This window comes from Microcebus murinus, chromosome 8, assembly GCF_040939455.1.
Source record: "Microcebus murinus isolate Inina chromosome 8, M.murinus_Inina_mat1.0, whole genome shotgun sequence".
In the NCBI taxonomy this organism is placed as follows: domain Eukaryota; kingdom Metazoa; phylum Chordata; class Mammalia; order Primates; family Cheirogaleidae; genus Microcebus; species Microcebus murinus.
In genome coordinates this window covers 76,250,822-76,267,946 of record NC_134111.1, presented here as the reverse complement: position 1 = coordinate 76,267,946, position 17,125 = coordinate 76,250,822, and the positions used below count along the sequence as shown (strand labels likewise).

At 35.4% G+C, this 17,125-nt stretch overlaps 1 protein-coding gene and 1 pseudogene across 6 annotated transcripts in view; both read right to left on the bottom strand.

Moving 5' to 3' along the window:
* Nucleotides 1-286: 286 nt before the first annotated feature.
* The window catches only part of NBEAL1 (neurobeachin like 1), a 164,228-nt gene continuing 147,389 nt past the window's right edge, over nucleotides 287-17,125 (bottom strand). For 3 of the 5 annotated variants that reach the window (XM_076005821.1, XM_076005823.1, XM_076005825.1), the window contains 4 exons: nucleotides 9,145-9,261; nucleotides 8,208-8,369; nucleotides 6,818-6,966; nucleotides 2,902-4,073 (listed from right to left, as the gene is read on the bottom strand). In XM_076005821.1, the coding sequence (XP_075861936.1) occupies nucleotides 3,797-4,073; nucleotides 6,818-6,966; nucleotides 8,208-8,369; nucleotides 9,145-9,261 (705 nt within the window). In that variant the 3' untranslated portion in view covers nucleotides 2,902-3,796. Of the gene's footprint in view, nucleotides 576-2,901; nucleotides 4,074-6,817; nucleotides 6,967-8,207; nucleotides 8,370-9,144; nucleotides 9,262-17,125 lie in introns of those variants that run through there. The other 2 variants (XM_076005822.1, XM_076005824.1) reach the window with 1 other exon arrangement.
* On the bottom strand, nucleotides 9,268-15,226 carry LOC142872377 (quinone oxidoreductase-like protein 1 pseudogene; annotated as a pseudogene). Its single transcript, XR_012920606.1, has one exon. The product of XR_012920606.1 is annotated as a quinone oxidoreductase-like protein 1 pseudogene (transcript).

Genomic DNA, 17,125 nt, shown 5'->3' with positions numbered 1-17,125 from the left:
AACCTAATTTCCTCATTTTGGAAGCTTTTAAAAAATAAAGATCTAATGATCTTTAGGAATGGGCCACTAAATCGAATCAAATGTATTTTTTCAAATATATCTTAGTGGAGACCAAGAACTAGTTAATAAGAATGGATTCATTAATGTTAACCAGAAATTTTAAAATGGTAATACAACCTATATTGTGGTAATATATATTATATATATAAAAATATATATAATATATATTTATATATTTTATATATAAAAATATATAATACATATATAAATATATATATGTGTGTATATATATATATTTATTACCACAATTTGGTAGGGTATATATATATATACCCTACCAAATTGTGGTAATTCCTAAAAGATTTTCAGGGATAAATCCTTGCAACAATTCAGAGAGTTGAGAGATATGTTTAAAAAGTGACAAAGCAATAAATCAAGTTTCAGTTATCCATGACAGAAGATGGAAATAACAATCACTTGAAATCTTGAGTATTGTATTCAGTTTCTCCAGCTGAAATCTGGCTGAGCCGCTTGCTAGATCCCCACAATTTTCGAGAAAGCTGACCTGAACGCATCTGTTTAAAGTAATCCAGAGAAATGAAGAATGTTAAGAAAAAAAAGAATAAATGAAATTGATATATAAGACAATGATTTTGTAGAGTGCAGAAGAAATAGGTTTTGTTAACAGCATCATTAACATTTTAAAGATTATTGATTAATAATACAGACTTCTACATTTATTATGTCTTTCAGTTAAGAAAAGTCTAAAGCCAATGTGTAAATTAAAAAATTTAATGTCCCAGTTACTTCAAAATTACTATATTCCTTTATTTTACATATTATCAAAATGCTTCACTTCATTAAAGTAAGCTTCTCAAACTATAATCTAGCTACACAAGACATATAGGTTTGGGAGTTTTATTGTATTAATATTTGCAGGACTATGAATATGAATTGTAAGGACAAGAACAAAATGTTTTGATGAGAAGAAAGTAATTTAAAAATATTTTGATGTGACTTTCAAAAATTAATATTTAACAATAAAATGATAAAAAGTAATTTACAAAACAAGAATAACATAAGCCCTTCAAAGGTAAGAATCACATTTTGTTCATTATTAAATTTGTACCACCTACAACCCTTCCCAGCATTTAACAAATATTAACTGAATCAGTGAATAAATCTCCTTTAAAAGTGATTATTCATCTAGAGGGGGGCAAAAAAACCTATATGCAGGCTGGGCATGGTGGCTCATGCCTATAATCTTAGCACTTTGGGAGACCAAGGTGGAAGGACTGCTTAAGGCCAAGAGTTCAAGACCAGCCTATGCAACATAGCGAGATCCCATCTCTACAAAATACAGAAAAAATTAGCTGGGCATGGTGGCACATGTCTATAGTCCCAGTTACTCAGGAGGCTAAGTCAAGAGGGTCACTTGAGCCCAAGAGTTTGAGGTTGTAGTGAGCTATGATGATGCAACTGCACTAGACTGGGCAACAGAGCGAGATACTGTCTTAAAAACAAAAATAAAAACTCTATATCCTTTGTTGTAATTACTTTCCCAAATGCAATCTAGTTTTTTTTTATTTTTTATTTTTTATTTATTTATTTATTTTATTTATTTATTTTTTTCTTTTTTCTCTTAAGCAGATTCTGACTTGTATGCAATCTAGTTTTTAATGGTGATTCTTCTGCCATCTTTTTTTAATGGTCACTTTTCTAGGACATATTTATTGGAGTGATAAAAGGTAAGCATTATGCAAAGATACTAGTGGCTTTGGCATTTTCATTTCCAGATGTAATTTCTGAAAGACATATTTCCATTAGTCTATGACTGCCTTACCATCTGATTTATAAATATGAATTTCACACTGACAGAATATATAAAACTGGTACATGATTTAAAAATACATACTAATCAAGATTTTGATGTTTTACATAAAAATAGATCATGAAATAGAAATGTCTTTTCATAACTAAATATCAATCTATTTCATATTTTACAGTCATATTTATAGAATGAATTATATTTTAATTATGCAAGACTCTAAGTATTCAATTTAATGAAGATCCATAACTTAGCTGATACATCCAAAGATATAGATAGAAAATACTTTTATTAACAATTCCCATACACACACTACATATACACACTACATACAATTCAGAGTCTATGTGTTATAGACCACATAAATCTTTCAAGGAGGGCCAATTACCAAACTTATTTGGTAAATATTATAAAATATTAATTTAAGCCTATAAATTACAGCTGCTTGGGTGTTTTTTCCAGTCAATCTTTAAAAGAAAATGAATGCACACAATGGTCATTTTTTTCCTTCAATTCTAGTGAGTGATAGAAATATCATGGTCATTTTATTTTAGAAAATTCATTAAAATCAGAACTGACAAATTTACCTAAGGTGAGAGAGAAAGGCAGGCAAATTTAAAAGGCACTTAAATAGTAAAGTAAAGTTGGAGCTGAGTTCTTAAGTATTCATCACATTAGCAGAGGACAGATTGAGCAATTCATTAATCAAGAATCTCAGTGTTGGCCGGGCGCTGTGGCTCACGCCTGTAATCCTAGCTCTTGGGAGGCCGAGGCGGGCGGATTGCTCAAGGTCAGGAGTTCAAAACCAGCCTGAGCAAGAGCGAGACCCCGTCTCTACTATAAAATAGAAAGAAATTAATTGGCCAACTGATATATATATAAAAAATTAGCCGGGCATGGTGGCGCATGCCTGTAGTCCCAGCTACTCGGGAGGCTGAGGCAGAAGGATCACTCGAGCCCAGGAGTTTGAGGTTGCTGTGAGCTAGGCTGACGCCACGGCACTCACTCTAGCCTGGGCAACAAAGCGAGACTCTGTCTCAAAAAAAAAAAAAAAAAAAAAAAAAAAAAAGAATCTCAGTGTTGAATGGAAACATGTTTAAAATAAATATACGTAAAATACTGCAATATAGAGTGACAATATTTGGGGGACCGTTACATTTGAAACTAAATGTTGCAGTCACTTTAATAAGACTTCTTTTTTTTATGAAAATAATGTCCTTAAAAAAGAATATAAAGGCTAAAGAAATCTTAAAATACTTATAAAACAAAAAGATTCCTATGATCTATTAATATAATAGATTTATTATAACCACTGACAACATGATAGTAATTTCTTCCCTTGAAATAACCCTGTAGATACTATATTGTTAGATTTCTCAGAAAACACCAATGGTGACTCTAAAAAACTTAAAATGCTTAATTTAACTCAGTGTAATAAAATAAGTTACTTGGAAGAATCACTAAATTACTTGGAGTATAGCCACCAAGGTTTCCTAGGAACAAGAGTTAGATTTATGGTATCCGAATACTCCATAACTGATAAACCATTAATAAGTAAATTTACAGTTACCATAAGAAACTCACTGAGAATAAGCACATTATATCAGATATCTGTAGATCTAAGTAAAAAATGATGATTTTACAAAAGGCCAACTGATATATAGTCATGCTGGGTTATTTGTTAAAATTAAAGAAAATAGTGTAGTTTCATTGTTTGAACATATATTTCATTTCTTTGTAAGGGTTTTTATGTATTGAAAATCCAAGCAGTAGTCTTGAAAACAGATTTGGAATAAAAGAATTTTCTTATTTATATACAATGGTAGATAGAAATTGCCAAATGTACAGTACAGTACATTTGTACAGTACAGTACAGTACATTGCCAAATGTGTACTGTCAATTATATATTATATAATAAACATTATATCATAAACATCACTCTTGAATAACAGCTTTATCCTCTCTTTTCATTTACTGCCCTTTGAAAAATCAAATTTGTTTTTTAACTTGTTCATCCATAATGGAGACTTCTGATTCAGCTGGAACAAAGGAGAACCAAAGGAATCCCCAAAAGCACGAGAAATTAAATTACTGATGTTAGGTTTTACCTCAGCTGGCTTGCCAACACCCACTACAATCAATTTGCCATCTTCTAAACCTACAAGAATATGGCTGTATTCTTTGGTTACACACACACAGTGGATAGGCAGTCGCATGGCTAATGGGCTGACGCTGAGATTCAAACTAGAAGAGAAACAAAAAATACAGACATAATTGCATGGATATGTAATGGATTCACAGAATTTTATACCTGGAAAATGATGATTATATAGCTCTGCATTCTAGTTTTACAGATGTGGGAACTTAGGTTTAGAAAGTCTAAGTGACTCACACAAGGGCTCACATTTACAGCATTACTAAAAATACTTGATAAATAGATCTTTATTCTCAACATCTGTTTTTCTTCTAACCATATATAATCAAACAAAATATTAATAAAGAAACCATCAACCTAATATATAAAAATTATTTTCCTTACTCTCTAGAGAACCTTACTCTCTTTCTTCTATTTTCCAATCAACTCTATTATTACATATTTTCACCTTATATTATTACATATATTATTTATCTGAAGCAAATAGCCTGTATGTTCTCTTTACAGAGGAATGCTGGTAGGATTACAGGGGAAAGTGAGAGACAAAGTAAAGAAGAAAACAGGCAGAATCCCACACCCTTCTTAGCATCCTTCCTAAAACAGTAAGAAATAAAGTTTTTGTACCAGTCACCATTTTCTGAGCCTTGTCTTGACTGTACCCTTGAAATCCAACACAGTCCCAGGGGTCCTCAAACTTTTTAAACAGGGGGCCAGTTCACTGTCTCTCAGACCGTTGGAGGGCCATTGGAGAGTGCGGGGCACATTCCACACATGCGCACTGTGGGCCCTGGACGAGTTGGCTGCTAAGCAGGACAGGCAGTGGCGGCAAAAACACCCAACGGGCCGGGATAAATGTCCTCAGCAGGCTGCAGTTTGAGGATGCCTGGATACCATGGTCACTGTTGTCCCTGTGTCTCTGTGCTTTATTTTGTCACATCTTGCCTACCCCCATCTACAAAAGAAGGCCTTCCCTCTTTCTCCATTTCAATTTCTACTACTAACCTTTCATCAAGACTCCTCTGACCACTCACATCCATAATAATCCTTCATGTCTTCAAAACTCCTCCTGTACATATAACTAGTACCACATAATTTAGTTTTAAACTGTCCTAATTAGTACACAAATATTGATATTTCCCCAACTAGTCTTAAATCCCTCAAAGTCAGCTATTATGAGTAGGCATCACAGTACTGAGCACATAGGCACTCCCATTAAATTCTTTTCACCTTGTTGATTAATAAGTGAAAGCTGGGTAAGAAGGCCAAAAAGCTCAAAAAGTATGTGTGTGAGTGCATATGTGTGTCTATGTGTGGGGGCCTTGAGGTCAATAAAATTGGTCCAAAATTGATCTGATATTCCATTATGAAAAATGCCTGTGCTTGTTTAATAGAGAGTGACAAATGCCATGATGTGCACATTATGTTCTAGAGTAAATTATTAAAAGATCTCATTTATTTTTCTAATTTGATACTCTCCTAAAAGTACCCTGATATGATCAGAACAGACTCAGTACTCTACCACTGGACAAATAATGACAAAAATAAGGAAAATACAAAATAAGGAGGAAGGCTGGGTATAGTGGCTCATGTCTGTACATCCAGCACTTTGGGAGGCTGAGGCAGGATGATTGCTTGAGGCCAGGAGTTCAAGATCAGCCTGAGCAACATAGTGAGACACTGTCTCTATAAAAAATATAAAAATTAGTCAGGCATGGTGGTCCTAGCTACTCAGAAGGCTGAGGTGAGGGGATCACTTCAGCTCAGGAGTTTGAGGTTACAGAGATCTATGACTGTACCACTGTATTCTAGCCTGGGTGATAGAGTGAGACCTTGTCTCTTTAAAAAAAAAAAAAAGAAAAAAAAAAAAGAGGTTTTTATGGGAGACCCAAGATAGTTTGAGGAGTAACAATAAATTACACTAAATTATTTTTATTTACTTATTTTTTCGAGACAGAGTCTCACTCTGTTGCCTAGGCTAGAGTGCCATGGTATCAGCCTAGCTCACAGCAACCTCAAACTCCTGGGCCCAAGCAATCCTGCTGCCTCAGCCTCCTGAGTATCTGGGACTACAGGCACACACCACTGTGTCTGGCTAATTTTTTCTATTTTTAGCAGAGTCAGGGTCTTGCTCTTGTTCAGGCTGGTCTCAAACTCCTGAGCTCAAGTGATCTTCCTGTCTCAGCCTCCCAGAGTGCTAGGATTACAGGCGTGAGCCACTGTACCCAGCCCAAAATATATTTTTTTAAAAGGGAAAAAAATAATGTATTTGGGGCACACATGGAATAACAGTGCCTTATATACTTAAGGTTTATGTATTTATATAAATATGAAAAATTGCAAACTTAAAAATATATCCACTACTCACACATCTCTCTCTTTCACCTGATTATACAAAAGATTCCCCCACCAACTTTATACACCCATATACACATACATAAACAAATATGTTAACTTTAAAAATAGTTTGTTTTACCACAATTAAAAAAAACTTTAGTTTTAAAAATTTAAATCATAATTTGGACAGATTTCAAAAGTCACAATCCAAGCTTGTTACAATGAAAATTTTTTTCTGGCTCTACATATTTAAAAATGTTTTAAATTGTGGTAAAATATATATAATGTAAATTTTTCTATATATTTAAAAGTGTATATATATGTTTTATTTACTAATCCAGGAATACTTTAGCTTCCCCATTTTTTTGCAGTTGTCAAGAGACAATTTTTATAATAAACAATATACCAAAAGATTAAAAATCTTAGATTCCTAATTTCTATTCCAGGCTAGAAGTGCCATCTTTTTTTAAGCGATACTTCAATATCTTTTATTATTTACCTGTGGAGATCTCTTATAGACAGGAATCCTTGTAAGCTGCCTGTGACAATGTGTTCTCCAATTATACACATATCTGATATTTGTTCCTTCAGGACTTGAGACCCTAGATACTTGCCATTTATAGAAAACAGATGTAATGCATTCTTATCCTGCAAAGAAGTGATGAAAAAATTTAACAATCTAAAGTAAAAACTGAGTTTTATATTGTCAGTTATTTGGTTTAAAATTTTGGAATAAAAATATTACTATATTTAAAGACAAAGTACATAGACAATATTATTAAAGATTTCATATCAGATTGCCAAATAAATAAATAAATATTAACCCTTTGCACTCGGATGTCGAGTGTGACTCGACATGGTTAGCATCGGTAGCAGCTCGTATGTCGAGCCACACTCGACACATCGTTTCACCGCGGGGGGAAGGGTTTTTTTTGTCTATTTTTCCAGTATCTTTTCTTGTTTTCATTAGCATGAAAGGACAAGTAAAATGTAAATGGAGAGATGGTACACTAACTTCCATAGGTAGATTATTATCCACTAACTTAGAGCAACATTTAGATGGAAAGCTCCATATGATCACACCTCACCCTAACAAAAAACATAAAGATTGTGTTGTTTGTTCTAACAGAAAAATCAAAGGAGGAAGAAGAGAGACGATTTATATTTGCGAAACATGTGAATGTAAAACAGGTCTTCATGTGGATAAATGTTTCAAAAAATATCACACCATGAAAAATTATAGAGATTAAAATTACTCTTTGAATGTATCAATAATTTAAAATATAAAAAAATCCAAATAAATAAGTTTGTATGAAAAGAAACTCCAGTTTTTTATTCTATTGCCACGCTTTGTAAAATCTGGGGTATTTAAAAAATTAAATCCCGAGTAGAATAAAGGAATTGAGAAAAAAGCAAGCGAGTGCAAAGGTTTGTTAAACAAGAACTCTCACTCCCTCCAACAAACATTAAAATATCATCCAGTCCAAACAAACCCTATATTCTTAAAACAAAAAGAAGATTTTCTTAATATTTAAAAACGTTTATCACTAAAAAGAAATAAACATAAAATGCAGGGATTGTTTATTTATATCCTGCCTGTGCAAAAAGAATTTAAGTCAGCTATCATTTTCAGTTAAGCTTATGAAGTCCTACAAAATCATAAATTATTTTGAAATCATATATTATACAGGCAAATAGAAATCCCTAAAATAAAATACTAATGTGAGGACAAGATTGTGATGGAAGTACATTTATTGGTAAGAAACAACTGAATGAAAACATCCTCTTTAAAATATGGTGTTTTTTCCTTCTTTAAAAAGCAAAATACTTCATATATGAGGTGGGGAGGGAAAGACACAGTATCCATACTGGATGAAAGTGCTTTATACCTTGAGGGTAGTCTTTTCTTCAATGCTGGAGTAGATGACAATATGTCCTTCCCAAGATATAGCCAAATTGGGAATGGCCAGGAAGAGAGAACTCTCACAAGGTGGTCGTAAGGTCCTCATGTACTGACCTTTCTGAATGGTATGTATAATCACAGTTCCATCCTACACAGAGGAAATATTAGAAAATGAAAAAGACAAAGGAAAAGATCATCAAAAAAGAAGGTAAAGTGAGCCAGATAAAGAAATGTAGGCAAGGAACTGAGGAAATGATCATTCCATCAAGGACACATGTACATTAGGAAAAATTCCAATTTCACAGCTTTATCACTGAGAAAGTGATCTAGACTATGGTCATTTTCTGTTACTTAACTTTACTTATTTTTTTGGAGACTGGATCTCACTCTGTTGCCTGGGCCAGAGTGCAGTGGTATCATCAGCGCTCACAGCAACCTTTGTCAAACTCCTGGGCTCAAGCAATCCTCCTGCTTCAGCCTCCTGAGTAGCTGGCACTATTGGTATGCACCAATATGCCTGGCTAATTTTCATACTTTTTCTAGACATGGGATGTCATTATGTTGTTCAGGCTGGTCTCAAACTCCTGGCCTCAAGTGATCCTCCCAACTTGGCCTCCCTCCCAAAGTGCTAGAATTACAGGTATGAGCCATTGTACCCAGTCTCCAATTTCAAATGTATTTTAGTTCCCAGAATGCACTTAATGAACAAAACCAATTTCCTTAATTAACAAAACTAATAAAATTCTAAAATAGAATCCCACAAGTCTTTTCTTTCTGTATTACTCCACTTTTGCAAAGTCCTACACAAACATGGCATAAAATTTCTATACTTTGACACATTCCCCTAAAAAAACTTTAGATATAAATATTGCTACTACATTTGTAGAAAAAGTAATTAGTAATTCTTAAAAGTGAAATCTTACCCTTGATCCTGACACTGCTACGTCTAGCTCAGTGCTGATGCCGACGCTCAATACCTCATCCGTGTGTCCATAAAGAATCTGAAAAGGTTTAGAGGCTAAGCCCAGAGGAACACCTCCCTAATATTAAAAGAGAAAAGCAAAGATAAAGGTGTTTTCTTGCTACCAATTTTTTATGACAAGGTTTATGTTGCATATAAACTTTTTAATCACAAACTAACATTACAACTAATTAATAGTTATTACCACTGAGTTTATTCAAAGTAGTATTCATTTTTATGCTTCTTGGATTCCGGACTTAGTCTTTTAAAGCTCAAAAACTTAATTTCAGGCCGGGCACGTGGATCACGCCTGTAATCCTAGCACTCTGGGAGACCGAAGAGGGCGGATAGTTTGAGCTCAGGAGTTCAAAACCAGCCTGAGCAAGAGTGAGATCTCGTCTCTACTATAAACAGAAAGAAATTAATTGGCTAACTAACATATATAGAAAAAATTAGCCGGGCATGGTGGCGCATGCCTGTAGTCCCAGCTACTCGGGAGGCTGAGGCAGGAGGATTGCCTGAGCCCAGGAGTTTGAGGTTGCTGTGAGCTAGGCTGACACCACAGCACTCTAGCCCGGGCAACAAAGTGAGACTCTATCTCAAAAAAAAAACAAAAAAAAAAATTAATTTCAATGGTCTCAATGTTGATTGTCTTGTATTAATTTTTCTGAGTATGTTATTTGCCCTTTAAATCTGATTTATTCTTCTTTAAAAATCACATAATTTTTTTTATTATATCTTTGAATACTTTTTCTGTTCCATTCATTAGAATCTTTACTTCAGGGACATCAATTATCTTTATGTGGATTTTTCTTTGATTTCTATGACTATTATTATTTTATTTATTTTTTTGAGACAGAATCTCACTCTGTCACTCTGAGTAGAGTGCAGCGATGTCATCATAGTTCACCGAAACCTCAAACTCCTGGGTTCAAGAGAGCCTCTTCCCTCAGCCTCCTAGGTAGCTGGGATTATAAGTACATGCCCAGCTAATTTTTCTATTTTTAGTAGAAAGTGGGGGGGGGTCTTACTGTTGCTCAGGCTGGTTCCAAACTCCTGAGCTCAAGCAATCCTCTTGCCTTTGCCTCCCAGAGTGCTAGGACTATAGGTGTGAGCCACCACACTTAGCGAGCTATTATTTTTTATCTGTGTTTAAAGTCATCTTTTTAATTTGCATTCACTCTGATTATATCTTTTTTCCATGCCATTAATTTGGTTTGCAGCCACATTAAATCTGTTTCTTGTTTTTGCTTTGGGTTTACTTATATTTGTAATGGTATCAGTTTTAATCTCAGTTTGATTATTTTGCAACCTCCATTTTTATCTTATCACACTATTTGATCATTTCATCTTGGAGTTCCTATTTTTTTTTATTCTTTTTTTTATTTCAGCATATTATGGGGGTATAAATGTTAAATATTAAGGTTACATATATTGCCCTTACCCTCCTCGAGTCAGAGCTTTACGCATGACCATCCCCTAGATGGTGCATCTTGCACTCATTATGTATGTATATACCCATCCCTTCCTCCCCCCTCCCACCTGCCCAACAACCCGATAAGTGTTATTCCTATATGTCCACTTAGGTGTTGATCAGTTAATACCAATTTGCTGGTGAGTACATGTGGTGCTTGTTTTTCCATTCTTGGGATACTTCACTTAGTGGAATGGGTTCCAGCTCTATCCAGGAAAATACAAGAGGTGCTATGTCACCATTGTTTCTAATAGCTGAATGGTATACATATACCATGTATTAATCCGCTCATGTATTGATGGACACTTGGGTTGTTTCCACAACTTTGCAATTGTGAATTGAGCTGCTATAAACATTCGAGTGCAGGTGTCTTTTTTGTAGATTGTCCTTTGTTCTTTTGGGTAGATGCCCAGTAGTGGGATTTCTGGATCAAATGGTATATCTACTTATAACACTTTAAGGTATCTCCATATTGCTTTCCACAGAAGGTGAACTAGTTTGCAGTCCCACCAGCAGTGTAGGAGTGTTCCTATCTCTCTGCATCCACGCCAGCATTTATTGTTTTGATAAAGGCCATTCTTACTGGAGATAAGTGATATTTCATTGCGGTTTTGATTTGCATTTCCCTGACGATTAGAGATGTTGAGCATTTTTTCATCTATTTGTTGGCCATTATTCTGTCTTTTTTTTTTGTACAGAAACAATAATTAAAAATGTTTTTAGACTATCCCTTTAGATGTCACAGAATTATCTTGATCGTCTGCACAATAATTTTTCAAATACTTCCCAACTGAAGTTTTGAGAAAGAAGAAAATTAAAATTGAACGACTTGCTTTTTTCTTCCTTGATTTTTCTGAACAACTTCCACGGAAACTTTCGCCTCATATAGTGGAATGGGTTCATCCAACTGAGGTCTAAAAACACCAGTTGATAACTTCTCCACCACATCTTTTAAGATACAAAGATATTTTCTCTGTTGTACATTTGACAAATTCCAAACTTCATCATTAAGGAAATCTACCGTTGCTCCCTTGAAGAAAAGACAATGGCTGTCCGGAAGATCCAACTGAAGGTTTTCTTCTGTTGTTACCCAATGGCCTCCAACACCAAGAAGTGTGATGATATCATGTTTATGTGGCAGTAGTTGTAATTTTACAGCTGGTTCATCATTTTTACTATATAATCTCACTCCAACATCTAGGACAATATCTACTCCCAGGCCACCTGTTTCTTCCAAACAGCTTTCAGCAACATGGACTTTCCCATTAGATACATCAATCACTCTGGCTACAGAAGGCCTAAGTCTTTCAAGGAACTGCTTGTCTTCAAGGCTGCATGCAGTTGAAATCACTTTGGCTCCCCTATGGGGTGCTAACTGAATAGCTATTGTACCAAATGCACTTGCTCCACCCATGATCAGCACTGATTTTCCAGGAGAGAGATGAGAAAGATGCAGAGCTATATAGGCTCGTACTCCATCCCGAATAGTTCCAGCTGCTTCTGTCCAGGTAACCTTTTCTGGTTTATGAACCAAGTAGTGCTCATATACTCTAACAACTTCACAAAGTCCAGGGTCTTCAGAATCCAGGGTCAAAATTCCGACTACTTCATCATCTGGTTGAAAGAATGATACCTTGCTTCCAACCTCTAACACAATTCCAGCAATTTCTCTCCCAACAGGAAAGAACTCCTTTTTCATCTTCATTTCTGCCAGAAGCTTTGTATTTATCTGGCTCAGAGCACAAGCTTTAACTTGAAGTTTCACAAAGTTATCCTGAGTAACAGGGAGATTTTCCCTTTCTTGAAATACAAATCTTGTTTCTTCATTTGTGGAACTCTGTTGAAAATATAAGCCTTTCATTATCACCTGCCTCTGAGGGCCCCAACGGCTTGAGCCTTTGCCATAGCCACCTTCGCATCCTTCTTTTCTGTCTTCTTTTGAGAAGTTTCTGTTCATGTCCTTTGCCCACTTTTTGATAGGGTTGTTTGATTTTTCCTTGCTGATTTTCCTGAGTTCTAAATAGATTCTGGTTATCAGCCCTTTATCAGATGTGTACCATGCGAAAATTTTCTCCCATTCTGTAGGTTGTCTGTTTGTTCTAGTGACTGTTTCTTTGGCTGTGCAGAAGCTTTTTAGTTTGATCAGGTCCCATTTATTTATTTTTGTTGTTGCTGTGATTGCCTTTGGGGTCTTCTTCATAAATTCTTTGCCTAGGCCAATGTCTAGAAGAGTATTTCCAACGTTTTCCTCCAGAATTCTAATAGTTTCATACCTTAGGTTTAAGTCTGTTACTCAGCATGAAGTGATTTTTGTGAGAGGTGAAAGGTGTGGATCCTGCTTCAGTCTTCCACATGTGGCTATCCAGTTTTCCAGCACCAATTATTGAATAAGGATTCTTTTCCCCAGTGTATGTTTTTGTCTGCTTTGTTGAAGATTAGATGGTTATATGAGAGTGGTTTTATATCTGGGTTCTCTGTTCTGTTCCACTGGTCAATGTCCTTATTTTTGTGCCAATACCAAGCTGAATTAATTCCCACAGCTTTGTAGTATTGTTTGAAATCTGGCAAATTGATACTTCTCTTTTGTTGTTGTTTTTTTTTGAGATAGAGTCTCACTCTGTTGCCCTGGCTAGAGTGCCATGGCATCAGCCTAGCTCACAGCAACCTCAAATTCCAGGGCTCGAGCAATCTTTCTGCCTCAGCCTCCCAAGTAGCTGGAACTATAGGCATGCACCACCATGCCCGGCTAATTTTTTCTATATATATTAGTTGGCCAATTAATTTCTATCTATTTATAGTAGAGACGGGGTCTCGCTCTTGCTCAGGCTGGTTTCAAACTCTGACCTTTAGCAATCCGCCCACCTCGGCCTCCAGAGTGCTAGGATTACAGGCGTGAGCCACCGCACCCAGCCTAATTTTTTCGGTATTTTTTAGTTGGCCAATTAATTTCTTTCTAGGGTCTCGCTCTTGCTCAGGCTGGTCTTGAACTACTGACCTTGAGCGATCCACCTGCCTCAGCCTCCCAGAGTGCTAAGATTACAGGCGTGAGCCACCACGCCTGGCCTCCCATTTTGTTTTTATTGCCTAGAATTGCTTTTGCTATACGGGCTCTTCTCTTGTTCCATATGAAGCGTAAAATTATTTTTTCTATATCTGTGAAAAATGAAGTTAGTATTTTAATAGGGATTGCATTGAATCTATAGCTCAATTTGGGTAGTATAAACATTTTAACAATGTTGATTCTGCCGACCTATGAGCATGGCATGGATTTCTCTTATTTCCTTCCACAGTATTTCATAGTTCTCCCTGTAGAGATCTTTTACCTCCTTAGTTAAGTATATTCCTAGGTACTTTATTTTCTTTGTTGCTATTGTGAAGGGCATTGAGTCTTTGATTTGTTTCTCAATTTGACTGTTATTGGTATATAGGAATGCCTCTGATTTGTGTGTACTGATTTTGTATCCTGAGACTTTACTAAATTCATTTATCAATTCCAGGAGTCTCTTGGTTGAATCCTTGGGATTTTATAAATATAATATCATATCATCAGCAAAGAGTGAGAGTTTGGTCTCTTCTGCCCCCATTTGGATGCCTTTCATTCCACTTTCATGTTTGATTGCTACAGACTAGACTTCCAGCACTATGTTGAACATAAGTGGAGATAGTGGGCAACCTTGCCTGGTTCCAGTTCTAAGTGGGAATGCTTTAAATTTTTCCCCATTCAGTATGATGTTAGATGTGAGTCTGTCATATATGGCTTGTATCATTTTTAGGTAAGCCCCTTCTATGCCTATTTTGTTAAGTGTTCTTATCATAAAAGGGTGTTGAATTTTGTAAAATGCTTTTTCTGCATCTACTGAAAGGATCATATGGTCTTTGTTTTTGCACTCTTTATGTGGTGAATTACATTTATAGATTTGCATATGTTGAGCCATCCCTGCATCCCTGGGATGAAGCCCATTTGGTCATGAAGAATTATTTTCTTGATAAGCACCTGGATTCGGCTAGCTAGGACTTTGTTGAGAATTTTTGCATCTATATTCATAAGTGATATTGGTCTGTACTTTTCTTTCTTTGTTGCATCCTTTCCTGGTTTTGATATCAAAGTGATGTTGGCTTCATAAAATGAATCTGGTAGAATTCCATCCTTTTCAATGTTGTGGAATAATTTCTGCAGGATAGGCACCCGTTCTTTCTACATGTGGTAAAATTCGAGTGTGAAACCATCTGGTCTGGGACTTTTCTTTTTAGGAAGGTTTTTAATCACTGTTTCTATTTTGGCACTTGATATTGGTCTGTTCAGTAATTCTATTTCTTCCTGATTGAGCCTAGGGAGGCTGTGTATTTCTAGAAATTTGTCCATTTCTTCCTCATTTTACAGTTTGTGTGCATAAAGTTTTTTGTAGTATTCATAGATTATATCTTGTATCTCCAGGGCATCAGTTGTAATATCTCCTTTTTTGTTCCTGATGGAGCTTATTAGAGATTTTTCTTTCCTGCTTTTCATTGGTCTAGTGAAAGGTGTGTCAATTTTGTTAAATTTTTCGAAGAACCAACTTTTTCTTTTATTAATCTTTTTTTTTTTTCTTTTTTTTTTCTTTTTTTTTTTTTTTGAGACAGAGTCTCACTTTGTTGCCCAGGCTAGAGTGAGTGCCGTGGCGTTAGCCTAGCTCACAGCAACCTCAAACTCCTGGGCTCGAATGATCCTTCTGCCTCAGCCTCCCGGGTAGCTGGGACTACAGGCATGCGCCACCATGCCCGGCTAATTTTTTATATATATATCAGTTGGCCAATTAATTTCTTTCTATTTTATAGTAGAGACGGGGTCTCGCTCTTGCTCAGGCTGGTTTTGAACTCCTGACCTTGAGCAATCCGCCCGCCTCGGCCTCCCAAGAGCTAGGATTACAGGCGTGAGCCACAGCGCCCGGCCTTCTTTTATTAATCTTATGTATGGTTTCCCTGTTGTCAATTTCATTTAGTTCTGATTTGATCTTGTTAATTTCACTTCTTCTGCTGGGTTTGGGGTTGGTCTGTTCTTTTTCCAGTTCTTTGAGTCGATTCATCAGGTTGTCTATTTGTGATCTTTCTGACTTTTGAATATAGGCATTTATGGAAATAAACTCTCCTGTCAGGATTGCTTTAGCTGTGTCCCAGAGTTTGATAACTTGTATCTCCGTTGTCATTAAGTTCAAAGAATTTTTTGATGTTCATCTTGATTTCCTTGTTTATGAAGTAATCATTCAGCAGAAGGTTGTTTAATTTCCATGCTTTTGTGTAGAAATATGAGTTTCTGTTAGGGTTGATTTCTACTTTTATTCCACTATGATCTGAGAAGATACATGGTATAATTTCTATTTTTTAAATTTTTTTGAGACTTTCTTTGTATCTTAGGATATGGTCAATCTTAGAGAATGTCCCATAAGTTGATGAGAAGAACATATATTCAGTGGATTTTGGGTAGAATGTCTTGTAAATTTAAGTCATGCCCAAATATTCTAGAGTTTTGTTTAAGTCCATTATTTCTTTATTAATTTTCTGTTTTGAGGATCTGTCCTGTGCAGTCAGTGGGGTGTTGAAATCTCCAGCTATTATGGAGTTTGAGCCCCTATTTTAATTGAACTGCTATTCTTATGTTTTCTAATGACATAATTTTATTGCAAAAAATCACTATCTTCTTCCAGAAGATTCTTTCTTCATGTCTTTATCATGCTTTGTTTGTATATTATTTTATATGTTATGAAGTGTTTGAATAGATGCCATGTTGTTTTAGGCATGATTATCCTAGACAACTCTGCCCAGATGTTCTATCTGTTCTATACAGTGTACATGAATTCCCCTTGATAATCTACTACGTGGGACACATTTGACTTCTTTGAGTGTCAGTCTGAGTGCTTAGTGCAATTTTTTTATTATTTTATTTTATATTTTATTTAGATATGGGGGGCTCGTTATGTTGTCCATGCTGGCCTTGAACTCCTGGGCTCAAGTAATCCTCCTGCCCCAGCCTCCTAAGTAGCTGGGACTATAGGTGTATGACACCATGTCTGGCCTTAATATGCTTATAAAAATCAGGAAATTCCTATATTATTCAAGCAGTTCCAGTTACAGGGAAACAAGAACTCTTCTTACAAAAATTCATTTTATAAAGATTGCATATCCCAATACTAAACATGATAAAGACAGAACAAAAACCAGATCTATTACACTTAAGAGCAGAGAAATCATTAAAGTACCAGGCAAATAAAATACAGCAGTAAAATGTAATAACAATACACTATGAATTATGTGGGGTTATTATAAAATTTCGAGGATGGTTCAAACAAATGAAATTGCTCAACACATTACATCAAGAAAAAGTATAAATTAAAGAGAAACTTGGAAAAATAGTTGTAAAGGAAATTATTGGAAATACTGACAAAATTAGAACATGGACTGTGGATTAGATAATGGTATTATACAAATGTTAAGT